The sequence below is a fragment of the Aulonocara sp. 'chitande type north' Nkhata Bay genome, linkage group LG17, assembly GCF_057382095.1.
Source record: "Aulonocara sp. 'chitande type north' Nkhata Bay isolate Kocher_YH1m ecotype deep benthic linkage group LG17, A_spYH_male_GT1.1, whole genome shotgun sequence".
In the NCBI taxonomy this organism is placed as follows: domain Eukaryota; kingdom Metazoa; phylum Chordata; class Actinopteri; order Cichliformes; family Cichlidae; genus Aulonocara; species Aulonocara sp. 'chitande type north' Nkhata Bay.
This window is the reverse complement of record NC_141360.1, coordinates 17,037,021-17,051,142: the sequence shown is the minus strand read 5'-3', so window position 1 is coordinate 17,051,142 and position 14,122 is coordinate 17,037,021. Positions and strand designations below refer to the sequence as shown.

Genomic DNA, 14,122 nt, shown 5'->3' with positions numbered 1-14,122 from the left:
ATCCTGCTCACTCATAATGAAGATCTGAACATCTTCAGCTCTGCTTTCTTTCTTTGTTTCAGTGCCGCTGTCTCCAAACAATACATCATAGCAGGTCTCACTACCATCTTGTAATCCTTCCCTTTCTCTCTTGCTGCTATCCCTCTGTCACAAATAAACACTGAAAACGACCTACAGTATATTAAGTACATTTCTAAACATAATTGTTCAATCCATAAAAAAAAAAATCCATAAAAAAATCTGCATGAAACTGAAGAGATTTCCACATCAGTGCACTTAACACCCACAACCTAGGCTGAGAGAAGCTGAGCTGTCAACTGTCAAGGTGGTGTGGGAAGATGCACTGATGTGGAAATCTCAATCAAATGTCCAGTGTGGATGTGGAGGCACCATCTGGCAAAATGCCTGCTCCAAGAGCAGTAGATCTTTGGTCAGGATCCAAATTAGTCAGATGCCACTCCTCTATTTCTGGCTGTAAAGTTGCTGGTACCTGTCTCAATGGTGGACGCCAAAAGTGAAGGGAGCAGGGGAAGCAATCGAGTTCTCTCTCCTCTTCCCTTGGTTTGTTTCTTGGATTCTGGAGCCAGCTGACTAGTATCTGCAGTGAAGTAAATGCTGTGGGGCTGTCTTGGTTGACAAATCTCTGCTGCATTGTGTGGAGGTCAGGGACAGTCCCCTCTGGATTGGCAAACTGGGATGGTGGTCCCATGGGTAACTAGGGGAATGACATTCCTTGGCCTGTGGAAGTCTTTGCCCCAGTACTAGAGAGGAGACTCCACCTGTTTTTTGGCCTAGCCATAGAAGAGCATATCAAGTCTTTACCTGCGATAAGATACTTCAGGGTGCATGGGAATTTTTCCAACAACTCTACATGCATCATTTGAAATTGGGGAAATTGTTTCCCAACCAGGTCGGGGAAAATTATTAATTAATAAAATAAACAGAACGCATCATGTTATTCCAACATCATGTAACTTTAATCCACACCTCCCATTATATTACAACACAAATCTATTTTACAAAGCCCAGATAGGAGCTAAGAAAAACACATAACGAGGTGAATGTGTGAACTACGCAGGAAGCCAAAGCTAAAAATCTAGTGAGAATATGCAAAGCAAAGGTGTTGTAAAAGAATTCAAGCTGCTGTTACCATCTGGATCTAGCTAAGATAAAATGACGCATGTTTTGGTTTCACCCTGATAATGATTTTATTCAAAGTGAAATATCAGAATTAAGTCATGTGAAGGTCAATTAAAACATAAATTAATGGAATAAAAGCTTGTTTTGTTCTACCAATGAATAACAACAGTTTTTAATGATGTCATAACTGTGTGAAGGTTTCATTTTAACAATTCATGGAGGAGTGTAAAAAAAACAAGCAAACGTGTGTAGCCCTCTATCAGACTACATTGAAACCACTGTTGCAAACATTACATTAAGCGGGTTTGTTCCAGTCACGAGTCAGCCTGCTAAGGTTAGTGCTTGTGAAAACTAACAGGGGATGAGCACTGCAGTGTTAGACGGGCCTCATCAACTCATCAAAGTGAAACATTACGAATGGGTTAATGTGTAAAGATTAATATATCCACAAATGTATATTTCTTCCATTTCTCCAATAAAAACCGAGCAATTCTAATCAATGACTAGAAAAAAACAAATTGACCATCTGAGGAGGAGAAGAGTGCACAGGTTGTGCTCCTTCTGTTGCTCAAATGAAGGAAGGAGGCTGCATTTCACCTGCTTTGGAAAGTCACCCTTACTAGTAAAGACATACCATGTGAGAAATGTGGGCGCTCACAGACAGCCTCTGAAACGGGAGGCAGCCAGAGGAAATGAGCTCAATTCAGTTCAATTTTATTTTATATAGCGCCAGATCATAACAACAGTCGCCTCAAGGCTATACTACTTTATATTTGAATTATGTAAAATATGCAGTGCTCATTGTAACAGGTTTATACATTTTATCTGAGTTGTCAATAAAATTTGTAGCACCTAAAATGACAATAAGAGCTTTCATGTCATCCCCGACCCTCTAGTGCAGGAGTGGGGGAACTCCAGGCCTCGAGAGCCGTGTCCTGCAGGTTTTAGATGTATTCTTGATCCAACACATGATTTAAATGGCTAAATTACCTCCTCAACATGTCTTGAAGTTCTCCAGAGGCCACTTCCAGAGGTAGTGAACTAATCATTTTATTCAGGTGTGTTGACCTAGGCTGATATCTAAAACCTGCAGGACATAGGCCCCCTGAGGCCTGGAGTTCCCCCACCCCTGCTTGAGTGCATCACCTTCCCTCAACAACAACAGTCCATCTTTGACCAGCCATGACATGACACATGGAGATTAGAAAACATGATATCTATTCACAGAAGGTTACACATCTGTTCTGTTCCTGAGTAAATGCTACCTGGGAGTGAGATAGGGCAGCACTACAAAAAAGAAAAAACACAAGAGGGCTTCCCTAGCTGACTTGAGATCAGTGATCACGTGTTTACAGTGAAACAGTCTGAAGGGGAAAACAGAGAGAGAGGTGATCCTGGAACAGGGGAAGCAATCGAGTTCTCTCTCTCCTCTTCCCTCTTCTTCCAAGGTCCAGAGGTTTTCAAGTCGAGACAAAACTAGAGAACACGAGCTCACTTGACTGATTGTGGCGCCACAGCTGGGTTTCACCCCAACATGCTGATCCCACGTCAGCAAAGAGCTCTTTACCGCTGTGAATTGTAGCTAACCTTGGGTATTTACAGACCTTGGCAGGGTGTCAGCATTCAGGAAGGTAGACTTGGGGGGGTTAAATGTCAGACGTAGAAAAGCCGTACCCTGGAAGTACTGACATGCAGGTCATCGTCGAAGAACTTGGTCTCTATGATAACATTACCACTAGAAAACAAAGACAAGTGTCAGCCTTTAGTAAAAGTGAAACATAACAGAAAATTCACTACAACAGGGCAAAAGATACATGAATGCTGCGCAACTTTGTACAGCTGTGACTGGTAGAATAAAAGGAAACTAAATGTGGGACTTGACTTTAATTATGATTAGCCTGCGCTTCCCAAGTCATCTGTTTAAAGACGACCTCCGGGCGCACTGAAAGAAGAATGTAGGGCTGCTGAACGACACTTTGTGCGGTTTGAAGCTCAGCGACTGGATCTTTTATGATTCAGTCGCTGAAAATCCACAAGGCGTCTACGTGCAAATGTTCAGATCATCAGAATAAAATGCAGGTATGTAAATATATTTCAGCCAAGAACATAAGACCACTTGTGTGTTGATGTACACTTTGTATCGCTATGGAAGCAGGCCTGATGTAGCTCAAGGCCAGATAAAAGCCTAGCACAGCTCTATGGCATTAAAACAGAGACGGTCCAAGTACAGAAACACAAAGTACAGGAAACATCTGAGCAGAGACTCACGTTAAAACATTGGCTGGCATCATCTGGGACTCTGGAGCCGCTTCTATCAGAGACTGCCATGTGTTGGTGGAGTTGGGGATAACGAAACCAAACTCAAAGAACCACTCTGGACAGAGAGACAGAGGGCTCAATGCTGCTGCTCTAGCACACACTATCATTGCTATTACTATACCACCATGGCCTAGATATTAGTTCACAGACATTTCTCTTCTCAGGTGGAAAACAGCAGCACAAACATGTTATGTGGGTGTGGATTGTGTGTTTTCTCTCTGGAACTGTGCAGCAGGGTGTCAGGGGGATTACTGTACTGCAAACACAGTGAAACAGGGAAGTGACGACAATGCACAACAGGTTCCAGGGCTGTGAGCTGTCTGTTCTTCTCAAACCGCCTTCTAGTAACCCTGCACAGGTTTTCCTTCTTTCAGATTTCAACTTGCTTGATTATAGAATCTTATAATTAATTTGCTAATGAATTCACAAAAATACATTTTTATTTGATTTTAATTCTGAGCATTTTATCATTTTTGTTTTTTTCATAATACTATGTAGCAACTGTATTCATTGGTTAACCTTCCTAAGACTACCAGGCCTTCATTTGTCCCTACACATGGTCAAAACAACAAAAAGCTGTTAGCCTCCTAGTAAACGCACCTATAGTATCAATTTCAAAATTGTCTTTTTCTCAAGTTCTCACATTCACAAGATTTTCAAAAAAAAAAAAAAAAAAAACTGACCAAGTCCAAGTCATTGAGATTTGAACTTGTCTGAGATTTTTAGTAGACACAGCTATGGTATCGATGCAAAGTTTCTTTTTTGCCTTGTTCTTGAGTTCTTGCATTCACAAACCTGGGTGACCTCTCACCCGCCCACCGTGGTGACGACATAACGCAGTCAGCCGATTACAGCTGAGGGGTCGAGGTTAAGTGATGATGCTATGTGAAAGGGAGGTTTACTTCAAACATGTTAACATCTTCAAATAGCATTTCACTGCTCACTCTGTGGGTAGTAATCACTTTTAAGGGAATAATATTGTATTTTGTATATATTCATTTTGGTCTTTGTTTTTTTTTTTAACAAATTTTAAACACATTTTAATAAACTTGACATAATTTGGAGTAAAATAGGTTTAATCTTACACAGACTATATTATATGAGACAGATAAGATATGGATAACATATAGCACTTTTCCAGCAGTACCTAGTCGACTCCGTTTTTAACATGTTCAGTTAGCTACTGGTCCCTGTACCACATGTGGATAAGAGGATGTCTGTAGAACCAGACAGGAACATGCAGGGCTCCATTCATGTGGAAACGAACACTGATCTGTCAGTTTTCACATATTACCTTCTAAACACTGTCCTTTGAAGAAAACTTTCTGCTCCAGTCTGAACTTCTCCAGCTTCTCTGAGGAAGAAAAGTTGAGCTCTCTGGACACTGCTTTACACTTCAGGATCTTCTTTGGGACACGAGCTGAAGAGACAGATATGCCGTATATAATTAACTCTGCTTACAACAGCTAGGTACGTAACACCAGCATTCAGTGTTTTCATTTGTGGGCCCAGGACCTAAGACTTTATAGACATAATTATACAGGCTACAGGTCAGCATGTAGGATCAGATCAAATCTGTCAAGGCAACTGACCCCTCGTCTGCCCTCCCTGTGCATTCATGCACCTTGTAGAACAGAGTGTATCGTGGAAGAAGTGGCGGATAAAGATGGAAAAAAGCAAACAAAAGTAGCAAAGTGGAGCTGAAAAGCTAAGACAGAAATGGTAAATGGACTGGTTCTCTTTTCTACTCTACTGGGGCACTCGGAGCACTTTACATAACATGCTTCATTCACTTGTTCACATCCATTCATACAAGAACATTTTCCATCCTTATGTGCTTCCATCCAACATCCACACTTCGACGAATTGTTAGCATCTTGCCCAATGATACTATGGCATCCAAACCAGAACAGGCAGGGATTGAACCACTAACCATCTAATTAGCACGACCGCTCTAGTTCCTGAGCTATAGCCACTCTGATACAAGAAATGGAAGCAGCAAACTGTGTGAAATTAAGCGACATGTTAGTTGTTAGGGCTGCTGCTACACTGACAGCTGTAGTCCTAGCAACAACTAGTAACCAGCCTTTGCAGTCACAGGAGGCTGCTGCTGCTCACACTTGCTGTGGAGAAGTGCAGGAGGAGAGACCGCAGGCCCAAGAACAGCGCGAGAACGACAGGAAGGTGTAATTACTATGGTTTAAAAAACTGATGGAGGGATATGACGGGGAAGGGAGAGAGTGAAGAATAATGAATGGCTGATTTGCTGTCCACTAACAGACAAAGTTTAGCTTTTTACTGTCACTAAAAAAAAAAAAGTTGCATAACCCATTGATCATTATTTCACTTCAGTAACTGAATTATCAGGTTAAATGGAAACCGAGAACAATTGTGAGTGTAACAAATTGATCAGGCTCCTCAGATTTGCGGGAAAATCTGTGATGACAATGGAATTCATAAAAGACTCCCTGCTGTCAGTGCGATATCGTGCTGTCAAGTAACTTCTTGAACAATAATGGACAAACACATTTTTTCTGCTTGGTCGTCCTGTGTTTTACATTATTTGAAGGCACAATGCCACAAAACATTTTATGATGGATGTGATGACTCCACTCCTGTTTACCTGCAACAGTCGATCCTGATAAACAGTCATTTCCGACCTTATCTGTCATTTACAAAAGAACACATTTATTGTTTGTGCTGCACACAATTTTCACTGGAAGAGTGAAACCAATTTCTTCCAATGTTAACTAGAGGCTGGTTTCTACAACAGGATGATTGAAAACCGCAAAATCACTTTTGGTAACATTAAAAGGTCAATCTGGTGTTTTTTGAGTGGCCCTCACAAACGCCTCTTCAACATTATAATTTTTAAACTTAAAATGATGTGAAAAAACGACTTTGTCTAAATATACAGCCTCTAAATAAACAGAGAGAAGGATACTGCATATATAGAACAATCAGTATTAGCTGACAATGTTGGCTTATGAGATGAGTGGGTTTTATTATGAATTAGTGGGTAAACCATCTGATAAACAGGTCTTGAAGATTTGTATTTAGTTGTTCTCTCACAACAGATATGACTTGAGAGTGTCAAAAGCGCAGACATACCTTCGTGCTCTACTCCCGGTACAGAGAGGTCCTCCGTTCCCTGCCACAGCACTTTGCCCGTCTCTGCATCCCGAAGATTCATCCAGTTTCTAGCAGGAAACAGTTAAGTAACAGTGTCCTAACCAAAGTGAATGCACCACTCAAATACACACCGGTAGACTTACTGGGAATTTCTGCTGCAGTGGGAGATCTACAAAGTAGCTATGCTGTAACCTAGCGTGTACCTGACCTACACCTCCCTGTAAAGTCCCTACATGTCAGGTCAGCGCAGTGAGACTTTTCAACATGCATATTTTCAGGCTCTTTCCCTGTCGTGTTACCCCATTGCCAACTTTTTCAAGTGTTTGCTGCCAAATTCAAAATATTTGAAATTTTGTATTCGTATCATTTCCAATTAAAGATGATCTTTTCCCAACAAACAGCGTGTACTGTGAATAAAAATTATGGATCTGGATACTTCTACAACTGGTGTTTTCAAAAGGGACATGCTGCACTGGAGACATCAGCCAAAAACCAGTAGAAGCTTACGTGAAGGAACTGAAGCTGTTCTTAATGCGCCATGCCCTCACTTAATTCCAATCAAAGCAAAATGAAAACTGGCAGGATATCTGGTGAAGAAACACAACCTCTGATCAGCTCAACAATATTACTGCAACAACAGCAGTACTACAACTTAACACTGGTCAGCCATTAACACCAAAGCATGGTACCCTGGAACAAGTATTCCCTCAGACTTCATGAAGCCTGCATGCTGAATTTCCTACTGTAGTACAGAAGTGCTGACTGCTCACGTTAGAAACAACAGGAGGACAACAGCACAAACCCACAGAACAACCTTAAAACCATCAGAGTACAGATTTAAATTCTCAAGCACTGATGGCTGGAACATGTTGAAAATGATGACGTTACAACTTTTTTTGACAGTGTGTCAAAACACAGGTGAAAAGCAGACCTTTAATACGCTACTATTATTATGAACAGTCATCTATCATACACTGTAATATGACCTTTGAAAATTTTCTCATAATGCACTTTCAACCTATGGTAGCTACAATTAAACCCCACCCCCACAATAATCAGAAGAGGCTGGATGGATAAATTGATGATGAACAAAAAGCAATAATTTTATATGTAACCTAACCAATAGAATTCTGGAGTCATTTTTGACCAGGATATGTCCTTCAATGCACACAGTAAACAAATATGTAGGACTGCTTTCTTCCATTTGCGCAATATCTCTAAAATCAGAAACATCATCTCTCAGAGTGACGCTGAAAAACTAGTTTGTGCATTTATTACTTCTAGGCTGGACTAATGTAATTTGTTATTATCAGGGTGTTCTCAAAACACCTTAAAAAGCCTTCAGTTGATCCAAAATGCTGCAGCAAGAGCACTGACAGGGACTAGAAAGAGAGGGCATATTTCTCCTGCATTGGCTTCCCTTCATTGGCTTCCTGTTAAATCCAGAATTGAAGTTGAAGTCCTGCTCCTCACATACAAGGTCTTAAATAATCAGGCCCCATCTTATCTTAATGACCTTGTAGTACCATATCACCCTATTAGAGCACTTCGCTGTCGCACTGCAGGCCTACTTGTTCTTCCTAGAGTATTTAAAAGTAGAATGGGAGGCTTTTTTCAGTTTTCAGGCCCCTCTTCTGTGGAACCAGCTTCCAGTTTGGATTCAGGAGACAGACACGATCTCTATGTTTAAGATTAGGCTTAAAACTTTCCTTTTTGCTAAAGCATATAGTTAGGGCTGGACCAGGTGACCCTGAATCCTCCCTTAGTTATGCTGCAATAGGTGTAGACTGCTGGGGATTCCCATGATGCATTGAGTGTTTCTTCTCCAGTCACTTTTCTCACTCACTATGTGTTAATAGACCTCTCTGCACTGAATTATACTCATTATTAATCTCTGGCCCCCTCCACCGCATGTCTTTTGTCCCGTCTTCCTCCCCTAACGCCAAACAGTTGCAGCAGATGTCCGCCCCTCCGGGAGTTTTTCCTTCCCACTGTCGCCGAAGTGCTTGCTCATAGGGTTATGATTGTTGGGTTTTTCTCTGTATGTATTATTGTAGGGTCTACCTGACAATATAAAGCGTCTTGAGGTGACTGTTGTTGTGATTTGGCGCTGTATAAATAAAATTGTCCTCCATCCTTACTCCTGTATCTCCTCCATCTTCTCAACACTCTTTTCACTCATTACTCGATTTCCATCTTTATGTTTAGAGATTGAAAGGCTGCTGCACAATCTTTTCAGCGTGATCTCTCTGCAAGTCCTTTGTCCTTCCTTAGTCTCCAGCTTCACAAACTCACTATGAGCCTTTGCCACCTCTTTCTTTGCTGTAAACCTCTCAGTACACCTGTCTATTTTCTTCATCTCTGTGACTATCACACTTTTTCTTTGCCAACCTCATTCTTTGAATATTTTCATGTACTTCCTCATTCCATTACCAAGTATCTTTATACTCTTTCTTAAATACAAGGGATATGTCAAACACCTTCTTGACAGGTTCTCTCACCACTTCAGCTGTACATTCCCAGTCATCTGATAACTTCCCAACAAACCCCACAGCATGTCCCAGCTCCTTCCTGAACTCTGAGCAACATGCTTCCTTCTTCAACTTTCACCATTTAATCCTTGACTCGCTTCCTCTTCTTAATTTCTAAAATCATCCTACCAACTACCATCAGATGCTGCTTAGCTACATTCTCCCTTGACACCACCCTGGAGTCTCATATGTCTTTCAGACTGCACTCAGGGTGAACATAAGGTGACCTTATGCCACCCTATGTTCCTCTCTTTTCTTGTATGTTTGACAGTCCTTTCCATCCTTTTTGCAAAATCCACTGCCACGTAATTTTCCACATTTCCTCCCCAACACCATCACCTCTGTTCCCATAACCTACATTACACTGAAATTAACAACTCCCACCCGCCATAGAGACACTCTGCACTGACAACCGTTAACGTCACATCTTCAATTTCCATCATCAAACTCATGATCCCACCTCACTCCCTCTTCATCCCCATAACACTGTTCACATCCTCTTCCTTAAAAATTACCCCCACGCCGCTTCACTTCCAATCTAAACCATGGTAGAATAGTTTGAATCCACCTTGAGTGCTTCCCTTGCTTGTTAATGAGCCCCCAGTGAAAAGCTGCTGCCTCCTGCACACACAATATATCAACCTTCCTTCTCTCCGTATCACCCAGCTCTCTCCTTTTACCAGTCGGAGTCCCTACATGTAGAGTTCCTACTCACACTTCTGCATTCATGCCTTTCCTTCTCTCTTACCAATGCCTAAAACACCTTCCCCTTCTCCTCTGTCTTCATCTTCAGACAACAGTAGCACAGTTTCCACCAGCAGCCTGTTGGCCAACCCCCCAGAGGAATGAAAGTCGTCATATTATGGGATTATTCATTAGTCATCTGTGAATAGTGTAATGAATAGTGGATTTCTTATACTGTTTTCGAATTTGCTTGAAGAACACAGTTCTACAAATGTGTAAGCTTTATGTCACAGATGTCCTTAATTGCCAAAGTTACTTTTCTATGTTTCTATAATTGCTATTATAATTTTCAAATTTATTGGATATAAGTACAACATGTTATTATTTTGATTAAGATGCCAAATCAGTTATTTACTTCCATTTTTGAACTGAAAAGGTAGTTTTAGTGGTCACATGTTTATGTGATTAGTAATTCATTTCTGACCTCCCAGAGAAGTCCACTCAATCTTCACTACAGTGAATACAGTCATTTATAGTTTGGAAAAAGGTTTTTGGCCCATTTGTAAAATATTTGTTATCTGTTGAGCCCTGTACATGGTGGCTGTGTGGCTTTTGTCCAAACAGTGTATATAAGAGACTGAGTGGACTTTCACATACCCTCCCTGTGGTTGGGTCTGTGCACAGTTGTCTCCACAGCCACTCCACTTGAAGGGCACCAAATGTACATACCTCCTCCAAGCTAAGTGTCTGCAGTTGACAGCTGTCCGTGGCTGAGTCTGCAAGGGAGTATAATCCCAGCCGTATGGGTCAGATCCCACTGACAGCACAACTCCATTACCTCTACTAGCCCCTCCCCCTTCCTTTGGCTTTCTAGTAAAGTATGCTGAGTTGAACAGTTTCACTAATCCCTCCATGCATAACCAGATCTACACCATCCAGAAGAATCCTCTTTACACACTACCAAAACAAAAAAAAAGGCTCAGAAAATAAAAACCATCACCTCCACAAATGCTTTACACCCAATAATGTATGCCCTTATTCAATTTACTTCCAATCACTTTCTCACAGTCTAAAACCCATACACACTTCAGCTCCAATAACATCATACAAAATTATACCATAGCCTCCTGTGGGTCTGCTGCAGGTTGTGTGTGTGTGTGTGTGTGTGTGTGTGTAAATCACCAGGGTGCCTGCACAGACCCGTCAGAACATCGTTAATGAGCCCCCAGTGAAAAGCTGCTGTCACATTTTAGTCTGCATTTATTTTTTAAAGACATGTTAATGGCTCCAAGTACTGGCAACTTCCTAACCCCAACATTTATACAACTACTGACCTTTAAGCCATTTACACCAGAATTCAATAAGATTTGATTGTGGAGCTGCCAAAATAGCTTTTATAGTATTACATGTTAGGATAAACAAAGAATACAATTTTGATGTCCATTTATTTTGAGGTGATGTTCACAGCACATAACTGCAATTTTAGGAAATGGAGAGAACTTTTCTCTTTGCTTGAGGTTTTACCATCAATTACATTAGCTGCTTATATTTTGCCTTTAATTTACAACTAGTAAACCATAAAAAGAAGATGAATAGTGTTTTGAGCTGGCATACAGTTAAAACAAAGGTCATTATTTTACTTTTTTGATACCTAGAAAGATATCAAAAGATTGAAAAGCCAGCTGGAAACACTGAAGTACCAAACACTGAAGTACCAAACAGCAGTCTTTGTGCTTTAGCACAAAGACCGCTGTGTAGCTCTTTTAGTTGTCAGTCTCTCACAGCAGCTTGCTGAAATCTGACTAATCCTTCTAGAAGACTTCCTTCCAGTTCCAAGGTGTCTGAAGGGGTTTCGTAAGAACATCCTGGCCATTTAAAATCATCACATTTCACCATTTACAAATCTGATGACTACTCAGTATGGGACAAAGTGACATAACTTCACAAACACTACTTTAGTATTATATTAGTTAAACAGGGCTGTTGTCATATTGGACTTTATCTGTGTTACCATTACACTAAAGAAGGGAAAAAGAAAATTCTCTTTAGCCCATTTCAATAAGGACAGAAGGCAGTAAAGCTCCATTCCACTAAATCATGGGTTTAACCATTACCACAGTGCATCAAGAGGTCTGACCAAACAGTTAAAGGCATGCAGTAAAAGTGCTGTAGAAATGTGTGTGAATGTATAAATCAAGCCTGCAGTAAAAAGTGCTCACATAAAGCTGGTTCTTAACTGGTCAAGTTAACCCAGGATGTTCTAGTGTAGCTTCAAGCTAATTTACATGAAAGGGTGACACTGGCACAGACCATTAACCATTAAGCACACAATCCCCCCCTTTCTTTTCTGTAGACTTTTTCTATAGTAAGATTTCTAATCTGGACATGCTTTTCAGTTTTTATGTTTTCTGAGCATCAGAAATGAAGTGTATTTGTTTAATTCTGTGCGACACAGGTTATAACATAGTTTTACTCGTGTGTTTGAGTGCTTCTAGGCATGTCCTTCTATTTTACAAGTGTTTTAATGATTGTGAACTGACTCAGCGCTGAGTTCTTATAAGATATAGGCAACCTAAACATCAGATGTGTGCTTGAAACACCTCCTTAGCTTCTGCTTCATGCTTATGTTACAGCATGTGTACACAAGGTGTAACCCCTAAAAATAAGTCTACAATGATAACCTACACATAAGACTATTGTGATACTACTCTACCGCACTTTTACTGCATGACTTTAATCACTTTGTCTTTTTTTTTTCCCCTTGGCTAAAAAAACAAACAAAACACCAGCTTCAGGTTTAGTTTACAGACTGATGTTCTGACATTTGTCTTTCAAACTGGATGCTACAACTCAGAATTAATGAATCAATCAATGACATGTTGAGCTGCATCAAGCTTAAAGAGACTCCATTTACCTACCTAAATGACTGAGGTAACTTATGCTGAACACTTATCCTGCACAGCATCTCCTATTCTCTAATCACAAATCTGTTGCTCGGTCACTTTCTCAGACATGTGCTGGATGAGCGCTAACAGGCACACCAAAGAGGAATAAAATTGACTCACTACATGAGTACACATTTAACAGGTCATACTGCAATCTCCAATGTTGCTCTGGTGGTTAGCATACAAATCCAGAATAGCTGCGTGGAATCAAGTCTGCCATCATCACACAGAGAGGCGCACCTGGGTTTCAACTTCCAGCATTACGGAACCATACAGCAGTCAGACTATGCTCAACGCGAGTCACATACCTGTGAGGCGCTTAATAATAGTTACAGGAGGCACAACAGTTACTTCTCAGCTACCTGAGCAAAATCTCATCCTCATCATGTGCCACAGGTACTACAACTGCAGGCGAATTCACCCTCATGTGGAAGCTCATGTGAGCCCACAGGTCGTCATTCAATGAGCTGCTGTTGTGTCCGTTCAGACACTGGAACACAGCAACTACACAACTCCGTGCGCAGAGACTGTGGCAGGTTAGCTTTAGCAACTAAGCTTGTTGTACAACAACATCCATCCTGCTAATGTGGCTGCTGCATCCTGTCCTATGCCTTTACCCAGACAGCTAGCTATTTAGCTCACTGCTGTGTTTCTAACATTCGCGCAACACAAACAGGAAAAAGGATACAGTTTGAAGCCCTTCAAAATTTCCTTGGCCCTGTCTTCGTCTGAAGACATGTCCGAAATGGTTTGTTTTCGCTCCTTACAGATAACCTAGACTTTTCTGAAAAAAGACGGCTGCTGTTCACGTTAGCTTAACTACTTGGCTAACTACTAGTCAGAATTCATCTGAAATAACGTTCACTACTCTGCTGGACTGCAGGCTAAATCTGATCCGATAATGCAATCAGCTAAATATACCCAGCTAGCAAACGGGCTGCACACAGCCTAACCAGTGAAACGCAAGGGAACCACTATCAGCCAATCACAGGGAGAATAGCGAGCAAGGGCGGGACTAAAACGGATAAAGACGCGTCACCAGTGGCAACGCCACACACAAAGTATTACATCATTATTGCGCTGTCTGTGTGCTTACTTCTTTTATCATTTAAGCACTCACTCTCATAAAACGCAAAACTAGGCGTGTGTTCAAATTCAGGGGCTGCCCTTAAAGACCGGAAGTGAGCGGCTGTTAAACTGGACCGTGTCCCCTACGACGCTCGGCTCTTGTTGCTTAGCAACCGCGACAGTAGACGCTGCATCCGTGATGGACGACCGAAATGGAGAAAATCTTTAATTTATGTCATTTATTTTACTTTTATTGGAGCAAAATTGTATTGTTTCGTGTAATGTATGTGAGAACACCACAGC

The 14,122-nt window shown here is 41.1% G+C and overlaps 1 protein-coding gene across 1 annotated transcript; it reads right to left on the bottom strand.

The window, feature by feature from the left end:
• Positions 1 to 953: 953 nt before the first annotated feature.
• pde6d (phosphodiesterase 6D, cGMP-specific, rod, delta) lies at positions 954 to 13,819 on the bottom strand. The gene is made up of 5 exons (XM_086269453.1): positions 13,440 to 13,819; positions 6,571 to 6,659; positions 4,754 to 4,879; positions 3,409 to 3,514; positions 954 to 2,875 (listed from the first exon to the last, which is right to left on the bottom strand). The coding sequence occupies exons 1-5, from the start codon at positions 13,487 to 13,489 to the stop codon at positions 2,794 to 2,796; spliced, it is 453 nt and encodes a 150-aa protein (XP_086125579.1). The 5' UTR covers positions 13,490 to 13,819; the 3' UTR covers positions 954 to 2,793.
• Between the last annotated feature and the right edge of the window lie 303 nt (positions 13,820 to 14,122).

Excerpts from the sequence above, each read along its gene's own strand:
- pde6d (XM_086269453.1), bottom strand. The coding sequence starts at position 13,489 with ATGTCTTCAGACGAAGACAGGGCCAAGGAAATTTTGAAGGGCTTCAAA. Across the intron at positions 6,660-13,439 it reads ATTTTGAAGGGCTTCAAACT|AAACTGGATGAATCTTCGGG; the intron begins GTATCCTTTTTC and ends GTTTCCTGCTAG. Across the intron at positions 4,880-6,570 it reads ACCGGGAGTAGAGCACGAAG|CTCGTGTCCCAAAGAAGATC; the intron begins GTATGTCTGCGC and ends CTGTCTCTTCAG.